The sequence below is a fragment of the Artibeus jamaicensis genome, unplaced genomic scaffold, assembly GCF_021234435.1.
Source record: "Artibeus jamaicensis isolate MK-2021 breed Jamaican fruit bat unplaced genomic scaffold, CSHL_Jam_final contig_548, whole genome shotgun sequence".
NCBI lineage: Eukaryota > Metazoa > Chordata > Mammalia > Chiroptera > Phyllostomidae > Artibeus > Artibeus jamaicensis.
This window is the reverse complement of record NW_026521883.1, coordinates 22503184-22516313: the sequence shown is the minus strand read 5'-3', so window position 1 is coordinate 22516313 and position 13130 is coordinate 22503184. Positions and strand designations below refer to the sequence as shown.

The following is a 13130-nucleotide window of genomic DNA, read 5'->3' as shown; positions in this document are numbered from 1 at the left end:
AGTGCGTGCTTGAATAGTGGCATGAAAAAGGAACTGGGCAAGTAACTTATGTTTACCCTTTTGTTTATTTAAGAAGCCCAATTAGATAATTTGAAAGTGTTTGGAAACCTGCTGTTTGCCAAATAGTTTATCTGAAGCTCAGAAATAGTCCCAGGATCTTTGGCTTCTCCCAAACTTTGAGAACACAAAATAAAATTATAACATTTTCCTACAAAAACATTTTGCATTATCACTAATAATCACAAAGGAAAAACGTGCCGGAAAGAGTGCTCTTACAATTATAACGTCTCGTATGGGTAAATTTTAATGCAACCTTGGCAGCCACCTGAACCTAATGAGTTATTAAAGGCAGGTCAAGGGACGCACATACCAGGCAGCTTTAGACTTGTGACTGGGAGCTTTAACCAACTGAATAATTGAGCATGGCACATTCCAAGCAAATGGGGAGGCAGGCTGGTCCAGGTAGAACAGTGGTCAGTAGGCACGGGAATTCAAGAAAGTAGGCCCGACCTAATGGGCTCCCAAGTAGGGTCATCAACACTCGTCTCTTCCTCAGACAATCGCTCCCCTCAGAGTTATGCACGCAAACCAGCACTTTTGCCATCATTTTAATTTCTCTCCTTTATTTGTCATGATCTCTGACTTAGGTAGAAATAATGAGCTTCAACTGCCAAAGTACTGAAGCCTCCGAAAGTTATAAAATCAAGGAATTTTCTAAGTGGAAAGAATTTAGAATTCTACCTTCCCAATCCTCACTTTCTCAGAGGAGGATACAGAGTTTCCCAAAGGCGTGGGGACTCTGGAGAGCCCCAGAGTCAGCGAGGGGCAGAGCCAGGACCGCCAGTAATGAACTCACTCTCCCCGTCCACTGCATAGTACCCTTTGCCCCAGGCCACAGCTGCCTCATGGGGCTGATTTGTTTTGATACATTAGGACCTTAGGTCCTGCTTTATGGAGTTTTCAAAATCTTGGTTAGCTTAACAGACTCATAGAAGTATTCACTAATCTTTTTACTGAGCATAATTTTCAAAAATTATCCTAGCCTTTCAACCTAGTAATTTTGTAACCTTTCTCTTTCTGGTTTGCTAATAACCAAAGTTACCTTATTTTTACACAGATCTTTACCTTCCATTTATAGTGTTGCAATTAAGAAAATTACAAGTTCTTTTAAAAGGAGAATTTCCCTTCTTTTCTATCATTAATAATATGCTAATATAAATTTTTAATTCAAGGAAATATGTGCAATTTCACCACACTTTTTCAAGGTGAGAAGAAATTATATTTGCAACAGGCCCTGTAGTGTGGGCTTTAGGACACTAGGGAGGAGCAGATCAGGGGCCAATATTTAATTCCCCACTTGGCAAATTCTTGTATAAGCCATTATCTCAATGCCTTGTCACATGCTCAGTATGTGACAAGTGAATTAGAAAGATGTGGTCATACAGTGTAAAGACATCCCTGAATAAAAAGTTTCTGCATGTGTGTATATGACTGCACTTCATTATAAAAACAAGCAGAAGGGGAAACTGAGCCATGAGGAAAACAAGCAAACAAAAATGCTGTATTCAAACACTGTAGTCTTCAACAATGTGAAGGAAACACAGCACATGCTTGCCAAGAACATCTCTCTCTGTACAAATGTTCTCTTTCCCCCACAAGTTTGCTCCAGACAGAAAATTCCTTTTTAAGATTAAGAATAAGCACAAGCCAAGAAAAGCAAAGAAATTCAAATTTGGGGCTGATACTGCAACCTCCAGAAACCCACCAAGTTCCCTCATAGACTCAAAGGTCCTATGTGCACGGGGGGAAGGGTGTGGTCTGAGCAGGCCCCAGGCACAGCTCTGGCTTCCTCTGACAGTCGTGCAGGGAATGGCTGTATCACCCACACAAACACCTCTATTCCCGCCACCTCGGCATCCGTCATGGGGACCCAAGCCCAGCAGAGCTCCTTGACTAGGCATTGGGAAAGAGGGCATCTGAGTGAGTGGAGAGGCCAAATGTGAAGGCTGCACGGATTTCTTAATTTAGATCCACATTTGAGCCAAAACCATTTAACTGAACACCCAACGAGTTTTCCCAGGCTGAGTGCCAGGGGAGGACAATTAGCAGTGATAAGAAGCTGGAAGGAAATAGGTGCAAATCCTCAGTGAGTGCAGGTGGTTTTGAAGTCTCTCCTTCTTTCTCATGGACTACAACCCGCCGGCAACGTTTCTCAGGTGAGAAGCAGCACACAGTTTGAGAAATGGAACCACCAAGAAAGCCTCCTGTTTTAACTGAGAGCAACTCTGAGTTTAATGGTATACCTTACTGACTGAGTTAGCACATAGTGGGTGGGAGGGTCTGACAAGTCAGCCAGGGCCCACCAAGAATGGCACCTAGCAGCAACCTAGTTCTTCTTCTTCCAATTGGCTGTCTGACTACAGTTAGGTAAAGTGAGCAGCAGAAGCCTTGAACATGGGTCACAGAAAACCTGTGATCCAGCTCACTCCCTTAAGCCAAGGACAGAGAGCTGTGTTCTAGATTTCAAACAAATGTACTTTCTTCCTCCATTAAACTGAACATTCCCCTCAATCCAAGATTTGGACAAGACTGAAGGGAAAAAAAAAATCCCCTAACATCTGTGTAGGCTGGGAATGTAAGTCAGTGGGTGGATTCCGAACACTGCTAAAGCGATTGGGGGAAAAACATGTTTATTTGTTAAAATGGAAACAATCGGCAATGACAAGGGAGCTGAAATATTTAGACAAAGCTGTAATGGAACGCAGAGAACATTTTTTTAGTTCCTATGAAGCAAAGTTCCTCCCTATGAAATAGCATGCATATTTTTATAATTCTTTTACAGGCTACTTATTTTTTAAATGTAGATATTATGTATATTATATATATTATACACGTGTAGAAATATGTGTAGGATATTTCTTTTGTCTGTCCTCAAAACGTAGATCCAGATATGTTCTTCACTGTTATTGATTGTGGACTTCTTTATCTCATTAGGCAAGATAATATCTGTGTTTGTATTAGTTGCCATTATAAAAACTTGTCTTTAATATGGCTATCACCAAGGTAACCTGCTAGTATTCTAAGTTGTGAGTGACACTAATTTTAAACTAAAAGCAGGCTAAAAGAGCCCTACTTACATGGGATTAAAAACGTTTTGGCTCAGATTTTTAACAACTTGTTTTTAAGTATACCAGACAAGCTGCCACTTCCTGTTTGTGGAAGTCATTTTCAATCAGGTGTGATGCCCTCGGTTGTTAATAACAGTATTTACAGGGGACCTCTGTTCCTTCGCTCCCTAATGCATCCTCTCCTTCCACACTGCACTGCGGGCTTCTTACCCAAGGGGAACACTGTGTGACTGCACGGCACCCTGGTGATTTCTTCCAGCTCATGAACCAGTGGAAGAACTAGGAATAAACCCGAGTTCCACTGCTTTGCGTGAGGACACCACACGCCATGCTGCGGTGATGTCAAAGGGGCCATGAGACCGGTCTTCTCTCTGCAGTGCTCCCTGGGTTTTACGCAGTTAAAACTCGTTTTAGACTACGATTTAAAAGCAGGGAGATGCTGGCCCTTGGGAAAAAACAGAGTATTTCTTGGACTTGAGATCTATGTTTCTGTTCACATGATTCACTGAAAGATGGCTGTTCTTAAAGCAGAAGTGGGGTCATCTCATCCGGCATGGACGACACGGCTCTCCTCACCACAGTCTCCCGGTCTGTACCAACTTGATTAAAATCTGCGTCGAAAGCAACTTTTTAATATCCAGAGCGAGAGTTTCTTCCTTTAAACTGATTTCAAGAGTGTGTCAGTAAATAGCAGTGTAAAATTTTGCTAAATTAGAAGTTACGCCTTCAATTAAATGGCTTCTAGACACGGTGTCTGTGTCTCATTTTATAATAACAACAGCAGCTACTATTTATTGACGAAGCTACTGAATGCCAAGCACTGTGCCGAGGGCATTATATACATTATATCTCATTTACCTAACATGAAATTAATGTCACATGAAAATTTAAGCTTTCTTCATGGTAAAAGGCCTAAAATAATTGGCCTCCACACATGCCTCTGTTAGCTGGAATTTGGAGCATAAAATTAGAGAGATCTCCTTTTCGTATAGGTGAAGACCATCCCATTAGGTTAACTTCTCCCTTCTTTTTTTAAATTTTATTTTATTTATTTATTTTTCAAGAGAGGGGAAGGGAAGAAGAAAGAGAGGGAGAGAAACATCAATGTGTGGTTGCCTCTCGTGAGTCCCCTGCTGGGAACTGGCCTGCAACCCAGGCATGTGCCCTGACTGGGAATCGAACCGCGATACTCTGGTTTGCAGGCCTGCGCTCAATCCACTGAGCTACGCCAGCCAGGGCAACTTCTCCCTTCTTTAACATCACCATTCTCTGGGGTGAGTTTAGAGAGTTTAACTGAGCCAAATGCTGCTGGTATTAGCCTCTATTAAGTAAAATGCAGTATGGAACTGTTCTACCTTTCCCTTCATCCCTGCCAGACCACTGCCCTTGACTCCCATTTCTATATTTAGATTGCAAGCTAAAAATAAAATCCGAACCATAGGTGTACTGAGCCGAGCATCATTTGAATCCCGGAGACCACACGAGGAGTTGAGACTTTAAACGCTGCGCTGTTAAGAGTGGACAGGCCCCTCACCACGCTTCACGGGACATGCAGTGTCGTGAGGATGAAAGCATTCCAGCTTCGTGCTTATTTTTATAATTTGACTAGAATCTGTCATTTTGGAACCCACAGTTACATTATTGGTGGTATTCTGTATATATGTAACTTTGAAGCTTGGTATTATTACATGGTTTAAAATGATTATATACTTGGGGGTTTTCTTGAAAAATGTTGATATAATTTAGAAAAGGATCGGTACCCATACCACACTGCCAATCTGCAAATATTTTATTGTTCATTTTAAGTCATGGAGGCTTGCCAAATTGGCTTTTGGAATTAAAGTCTGTTATTTGTGTAGAAATTATGCAGTTACCTAATTCAAGCTCACCATGGTCTCTATTATGTTTTAAATTATGTTATATGCCACAATCTATTATATTACTATATGTAATTACAGTAAAACTTTATTTATTATTCCACATACTTAACAGCATAGCCCCAAGTCTGAAAATACCAACTAAACATTTGAAAACAATATCACACAGAATGACTTCTTTTATTTGACATTTAGCAGATAATTTAGAAATATTGTGAAAAGATTTTCTTACTGGTATAATTGATGCTATTGGTATTAGACAACCAAAATTTTGAAGGACTTCGTCCCCACTACATAAGATTTATTAAATCCCAGGAAGAAAGACTTAATTGGGCTAATGCAACTTAACACTTCAAAAATCTACTAACTGAAGGAACTAGGAGACAGATGAGAATTCATGAAATCTATGAATCGTACAACAGGATGTGCTTCTTCAAAAACGTAAAAGGCCTTCAGTAGAGTGTTGGCAATGGAAGTTCTAGGGAAGGGCTTGCTCTCATATAGTCCCGTGCCCCATAAGGACGGATGCCTTCTGGGAAATGCATAGTGAGACAACTTCATCATTGTACGGGCATCAGAGTGCACCACACAGACCTGCATGGTACAGCCTGCTGCTGGAATTGCATGTGCTGTACTTCTACATGATTGGCAGTGTGGTATCTGTTCACACCAGCATCACCACAAACATGTTGAGCTACGATGTTATCGCAGCGAAAATATTACTAAGTGACAGGAATTTTTCAGCCCCATTATGATCTGATGGGACCTCTGTTGGATGTGTGATCCATTGACCTAAACATCAGTATGTGGCACATGACTATAAAGGGATATGAATGTTTGGTAATTAGCATGTTAACCACTTTGACATAAAATGTGATGTTAACCTCATACAAATGTGATAGTGTTAGTTATGGTGGTAATTTATCCAATATGCCTTGTTTCAGAGGTAAAGAAAACATACTCTCAGTGTACATCTAATCTAAAGTATAACAAGTTTCAAAAAAGTGCAGGCTAAATTAATGAAAAATGTACAAAATGCTCTATAATGTCATTAAAATGTTAATAGCTCCTAAAACTTTATTAATCTATAATTGTAGTAGCAGTCTCTTAATCGTTTGTTTTATTGTCCAGTTTTTAAAAACATACCTGTACAGCCCGTTTTTCCCTTTTTGCCTGAATATCCCATGTCACAGTGGCAGATAAATGAGCCTTTAGTGTTTTCACAGGATCCACTTAGACAGATGTTTGGATTCAGGTCACATTCATTAACATCTGTAAAACAGAGATATTATTAACACGTATAACCGTTTATTTCTATCAGTGAGTACTTTTCCCCCAAGATAATACAACTGCGCTAAACAAATCAGAAAAGGTAAAATACTTTCACTAAAAAAAAGGTATCATTTGTGGAGCTCAATTCACATGTGCTTCCTACACTGCAGGCTACCCATGTACACTGGCGTCTTATCTGGGCCCTAAGCAGGAGGTCAAGTAATCAAATAAACTGACTGACGCCAGGTAAATATAGAGCCTGTTTATGTGAAGTCTAGAAAGCTTTTCAAAACAGTGTATTATGTTGCAAGATGAAACTTTTAATTCAATTTGCATGATGCTGACAATTTAGTTTCCATATTTTAAAAGAAAGGACAGATACACTACTAGTCTTAAGTGTAGGTAGTTACAAACTTCACGTCTTTCCCAAACTAAAAAAATATTTTTATGACATTCGCTTGAATTTCTGGGACTTCAAAAATATTCAGTAAGGGTTTTCCTAAGATATAAATGTGATACAGTTTCAATATTTTCCATTTTAAATTTTTGCTTCAGGCCAAGATAGAGTAATAGGCACAGAGTCTGCCTTCCCACCTGAAGCAACAACAAAAGGACAATACAGGCAACAAAATATGGTGATCCCTAGAGAACCAGAACAAACTGATTGAGTTGTACAAAGCCCCAGATGACTACAGAGGGAGAGTATAAGGCTGTGGCATGGGGAAGGGATGACGAGTGAAACCAGAGTTGTGTGTGTCCTGGGCTGAGCAGATAAAGCTGAAAGTCCTGAAAGGCCCAGGTCACTGGAGATGATGGGGCAGAGCAAAGGACAGATGGCAGCTGCACAGAGAAAAAGCTACAGAGATCTGCAAAAGGTCCCAGACAAGTATTCAGATGAGTAATGACTAGTGGATGCATGTAAGGAAGCTACTCAAAACTGGGAAAGTACCATCCACAGGAATTCAGGGGAACAATCGTCAGACTTCACAGGCCTGGAATTGTGCCTGTTCCCACCAGTCAGTTTGGAAAATCCCATAATTCACAGGTGTTCAAGTAACATGTCCAGAAGGGTCTTGCCTCAGTAATGGAGCAAAATTAGCCCAAGACTAACTGCTGCTTAAAGCATAAAAGCAAGACTTTGAAAGGATCAATCTGTTTCCAAACAACTGGGTCACAAAATAAAGTTCAAGAATATTTCTAGGAATCCAAAAATATCTAGCACCTAGTAACTCAAAATTTATATTGTCTGGCATCCAATCAAAAATTACCAGGCATTCCATCAAGCAGGAAAATATGACCCATAATGAAGAGGAAAGTCAGTTTACTGAAATGACTCAGAACTGACACAGATGACAGAATCGGTAGAGCAAGCCATTAAAATAGCTGTTACAACTCTGTTCTGTATGCTCAGAAAGCTAGAGGAATGGCTGGACATACTAACTTGAGACACCAAAGTATAAAAAAAAAGACCTAAATCGAACTCTTACAGATGAAAATTATAACATCTGAGATAATACGATTAAAGGCAGATTAGATAGATACTGCAGAAGAAAAGTTTAGCAAATTTGAATACACAGCAATAGAAACTCTAAAACAAATACCATCAATTCTAAAGTTTATTGCCTTTTGTCAGAAATAAATTGTGTTTGCCTTTAGTTAAACAAAAGCCTAAACTCTAGTCACAGCAGAAGGAGGACTAACTGGACATAAGTAATGCATGGGCAAAATAAACTCTATCTGGAGTTGACCAATGGTAGCTCAGTCCGCATAACATGTCTGATGGGAGCATCATACCATAGTCACAAGAAAGTGGCTCTTTGAAAAGCTAGTTTTGGAATATTAGCATTATATCCCCAAGTATCCCTACTGTTCACATAGAACCTATCGGCTATCCAAAGTAATTTTTATATAATTTAACAGTACTTGTGAATAACCAGAGAAAGTGGAAAATTGTGTTTTCTTCGCTTACCTACACAAGTCTTCATGTCTTCGGATGCCATGAATCCATCATAACACAAGCACCTGTACTCTCCAGGTATGTTGGTACACTGACCACCATCACAGATATTGGGGTTATCTTCGCATTCATCAATGTCTGCAGAGAATGAAACAAACAACAGCTTGATATTGGTTCTGTTAATTCAGTGATGAAAAAGTTAACTGACCCAAGTCACATGAACTCAGCCTGCTGGCATAAGATCATTAGTTCTCAAATCCAAATAAAGCTTTACATAAAATATCCCTTTAGCTATCGCAGATGAAAAGGGAGAGAACCGTCTTCAAAATTCACAGCCTGCTGTTCAAGGTCGAGAGCCACACCCACTTAAAAGTCCATCATTTAATTCGCAATTTTATCTCTGCTGTGAATTTATCATTCAAAAATGATCATGAATCTTATATTTCTCATCAAATTTAAATGCCTAAGATCTGTCATCTGTTTACTGATATTTTGAACTAAAAACTCATTAATAAGCAAATCTGCTTAGATGCATTTTTAGTAAAAATATTTCTTTTCAACATTCAGTTTTTACAGTCTAATTTGCACCTAGGGCTTTTAAGGGAGATTCTCTTCTTAACCCAAGCCAAAATCAATACCTCTATTACCTAAGTCATTTTCCACCCCTAGCTGCCTACCTGGCTCTCTACTCCAGAATGCTACAACAGGAAGTGTAAATTAGACCAGCATTTCTCACATTTGAGCACACATCCAAATCACTTTGAGGGCTTGTGAGAACAAATTACTATGTTCAACCCCCAGAAGTTTCTGATTCAGTAGGTCTTTGGTTTCCCTCTCTGACATATTCTCAGGTGAGGCTGGTACTGCAGCTCCAGGCAACGCACCCTGAAGAGCACTATGGAAGCCAAGAGAGCAGCATCTTCAAAGCTCCCATCCATAGAGAAACTATTTTTACACTCCACTTACTGAGCACGTACCAGGTACTAGACTGAGTGCTACACAAACTCTTCCACACAGGGATCTAAACCCCATTTTATAGAAGAGACTCTCTCAAGAACCCACTGCTAAAATATGTGAAAAAACAAAAAATTTGGACTCAGAACTACCTAAGTCCAAAGCCTGGGCCCTGAACCACTCTACCCAGGGACCTGTTACTGAGAGATTTCACAGGAGGCTAAACCCCACTTACCAGTACACGACCTCTGGTCAGGCATTAGTGCAAATCCTGGCTGACAGCTACATTCGTAGCTACCTTCAGAGTTTGTACAGAAGGTCTCACAACCACCGTTCATTATGCTGCATTCGTCGATGTCTAAGAAAAATACAAAGAATATTACCTTTCTCTGTGTTTATGATAGTGGCATGCATTTATAATTTCTAGGCATGGATTAAGTAAAGCAAAAATAAATAAATAAGAGCATCCTGGGGCAACTGGAAGGCACTACATGGTTCGACTCCTTCAAAAATATGAACTACATACCTACTATACTATGTGCTAGGGATGTGAACCTAATGGTGAATGAGACAGACACAAGACCTGCCTTCACGATGGCCGACTGCAGCTGGAGAGTCAGAGGAACAATCACTTCCACAACACGTAGTGCACCGCGCGCTCTGTGGGAGAAGTGCTAGGTGCTGTGAGAACACATATGACCATGGCCACATAGGTGAAACTCTCTGGGTCACAGATTCAGCTATAAACTTGACATTCAGCTTAATTAGTTGAAGTTCTAAACCTTTTCGAGAACCTGAGTTAGAGTTCTGAGTTGTCCTGGGCCAAGTTTCAGAAGAATCCAGGCTGATTTATGACTCTGGGTAGAAACCATGTGAGACTTGGCAGTTCCACATGATGTACACCCCAAACCAGGCAAAAACTGGCAGTTTCTACAAAGTTTCACTTTGACTTTGGGCACAGCAAAGCCACAGGGTTTTCTGTGCCACTCTTTCCAGTATGACTAAACCTACAGAGGGCCAGCCACAAAGCACAAGGCTTGTCCCACAAAACCCCATCTTTCAGGAATGCCAGACCTGGCCTCTATTTCAATGTAACATATCATGGTTTTCCTTCCAATAATTATTCTTTGAAATATTTAAACCGATCTCAACCACCTAAGGGCAGAGATTGTACCCTATGCTTTTTATCTTTTACATGAACCTCACCACGCTTCATTTATCTCAGGTGGTTAGTAATCACTGGCTGATCTGCCCAGCTATGCATCTGCATAAACAAAGCATGCACTGCCATTCACCATTAAAGCAGCATGGGTCAAATCGCAGTTGTTAAAGCTAAAACATTCCACATCTCTCACTTAACTGTTCTTTAAACACACGAGGGAGGCAAGACCCGAAGATTGTGAGCCACCAGGAAAAGAATTTTGCTTACAGGGGAATAAGAAAAATTAAGTAAAAGTAACTAGTGAGGGCAACAGAACTCAGAGAATACAGCTGCGTGCTTTAGAAAGAGACTAATCAAATAAAATATAAACCAATATTCGATATACAACTTACCAACACAAAACAGCCGGTCGGGGGTTGAATGATAGCCAGGGTTGCAGGCACACTGGTATTTCCCTATGAGATTCACACATCGGCCATTTGGACAGAGGTTCGCACTCAGTTCACATTCATTGATATCTGTGCAGAAAATAAGAATGGCAAACATCCAGCCATCAGCTTCGGACTCTGGAAGACATGTGGGTCAAATGACTGGCCATGGGTAAGTGGTCTGAAAGTCTTCCTCCTTACCTATACATGCAGAGATGTTGGGGGACAGCTGATGACCAGGAGGACATTCACAGCGGAAACTTCCCTCGGTGTTTAGGCAAACACCTCCTCGGCATAGGAGGGGATTCCTCTGGCACTCATCAATGTCTGCAAAATGGAAATGGCCCAGGGTAAAGATGGTGGTGGTGTCCTGCCCAGGTCCCCACGACCAGGCCAGTGCAACATCGCCTGGTTTCGGGGGATCTTGGCTGCTAATGACTTCTAGGCGCCCTTCCTGAAGAACTGCTGTCCATTTCATTCAGAAATACATGGGAGATGGGAGATTATATTTCCCTCTCATGCAGGGAGCTGCCCATGGCTGCTAATTGATTTAACTGATGTGGAAATCAAAATCTTGGCCTCCTTGTCTCAGGGTGGGACAATACTCTGATACCATTCACACTCCTGAGTCACCTGTGGAATTCGGTTAGCGCCAAAATGCAGCTGAACTCTGCTTCTCTTCTTCTTCCCTGACCTGCCTCCCCCTCACTTCGTTACAGGTTCCTCCTGAGAGCACTCCCTCAGAATAATCTCTCTCAGAGAACCAAATCTAAGGCAACCAGTTTAATTAATCTCCTTCTGTAGAAATGTTGGACAGAGACCCTGCACTGTGACCTTAAGTATAACTTATGTTCGATTTGTTCTCTCTTCCCTGGGGCACATATTCCAGGCTTCACACTCACTCCTCGGGGACCCATAACCAGTGTCTGGGCCCCCCCCCCACGCCACAGCAAGAATTCCCTCACCCCTTGCACATGTCAGTCTCCCTCTGCCACAGACTGATTCCTGACCCACTGGTGAGGAGATCAAAACACTGGGGGAGCAGGAAGAAGCTAGGACACAGGCTACAAGTCCTCAAAGCTTCTTGGAATCCCTTTTCTCCTGTGACGACCAAATGGGCCCGCACTTACCCATGCAGTTCTTCATCATCATGAATCCGCTTTCATAGCCTTCGTCACACTTGCATTCAAAGTCCCCTGGGGTGTTCACGCACTGGCCATGGCCACAGAGGTCAGGGGATATGCGGCATTCATCGATGTCTGCGCAAAAGCAGCAAGTGGCAGCAAATGAGTATCGAGACAGCCTTCAATCTTGTGGAATAAAGATGAAGAGTTCCAAAGGGTGTCCCTCCAAGGTGAGCCCTCCACTGACCTGTGCAGTTCCTCTCTTCAGAGTCAAGCGCAAAGCCACTGTCGCACCGGCACTTAAAGCTGCCAATGGTGTTTCTGCACTTGCCATGGGTACAGAGGCTGGGGATCATCTTGCATTCATTGATATCTTCAAGAAAAATAAAATGTGTGAAAAGTTTGTGAGAAACCAATTAGGGCTCAGTGCCTACCATTTACAACTCAGGAGGTTGGAAGTTCTTGATATAAGGTCTTGGCAATATTCATTTTAAAGAATATGCGATAATATACAGGGAATATGATTGTGGAAACATTTCAAGTCTTTTAAACTTCTATTTTAGAAAGCACTATCAGAGAAGTAAAGAGTATTTACTTAGACTTGTAGAATTCAGCACACTGTATGATACATACTGAACATTTAAATATTTGCTGAATGAATACTCTAAACCATTGGTGTCTAGACTTAAAGCACATAGAAGAATATTAGAATATATTGCCCACAGCAATCAAATGACTGTGTAGAGAGTGATTTTCAGCCTTTTTCAGCTTATGGAAGACATCAAATTACTAAAATTCTGTGGCACACCAAAAAATATATTTTTGCTGATCTGACAAAAATCAGGCATAATTTTGATTCTTTCAAACTTGACAAATATTGTTGTGCTGGCTGCTGTCATTTTCTTCATCTGACAATCTAAGGGAGAAGAGGTCAGTGCCCCTGACTAAAGCGTCAGGAACCACACGCTTTAAAAATGCCAGCAGCGCACCAGTGCGCCTCTTGCGGTACCGGCTGAAAATCACCGGTGGAGAGAAATGAGATGTTCATTTATGCTTTTTCATGCTTTTTAAAATACATGAGTTTCAAATATCATATATAACCTTAAAGGTTCATTAATGTAAATAAAAGAGTTTTTTGTTTCCTGGGAGACAGCTTCTGGAACATGGAACCTGAGTTTCCCCATTTAGGGGCCTTTCCAAAATACGACCTAAAGCTCAAGAAATACAA

The 13130-nt window shown here is 41.1% G+C and overlaps 1 protein-coding gene across 1 annotated transcript in view; it reads right to left on the bottom strand.

Moving 5' to 3' along the window:
• The window catches only part of FBN1 (fibrillin 1), a 228301-nt gene that overhangs the window by 62804 nt on the left and 152367 nt on the right, over positions 1-13130 (bottom strand). Inside the window, exons 25-31 of the mRNA XM_037156471.2 lie at positions 12150-12275; positions 11909-12037; positions 10980-11105; positions 10743-10868; positions 9424-9546; positions 8247-8372; positions 6152-6277 (exon numbers count right to left, since the gene is read on the bottom strand). Coding sequence (XP_037012366.2) covers positions 6152-6277; positions 8247-8372; positions 9424-9546; positions 10743-10868; positions 10980-11105; positions 11909-12037; positions 12150-12275 — 882 coding nt within the window. The remainder of the gene's footprint in view (positions 1-6151; positions 6278-8246; positions 8373-9423; positions 9547-10742; positions 10869-10979; positions 11106-11908; positions 12038-12149; positions 12276-13130) is intronic.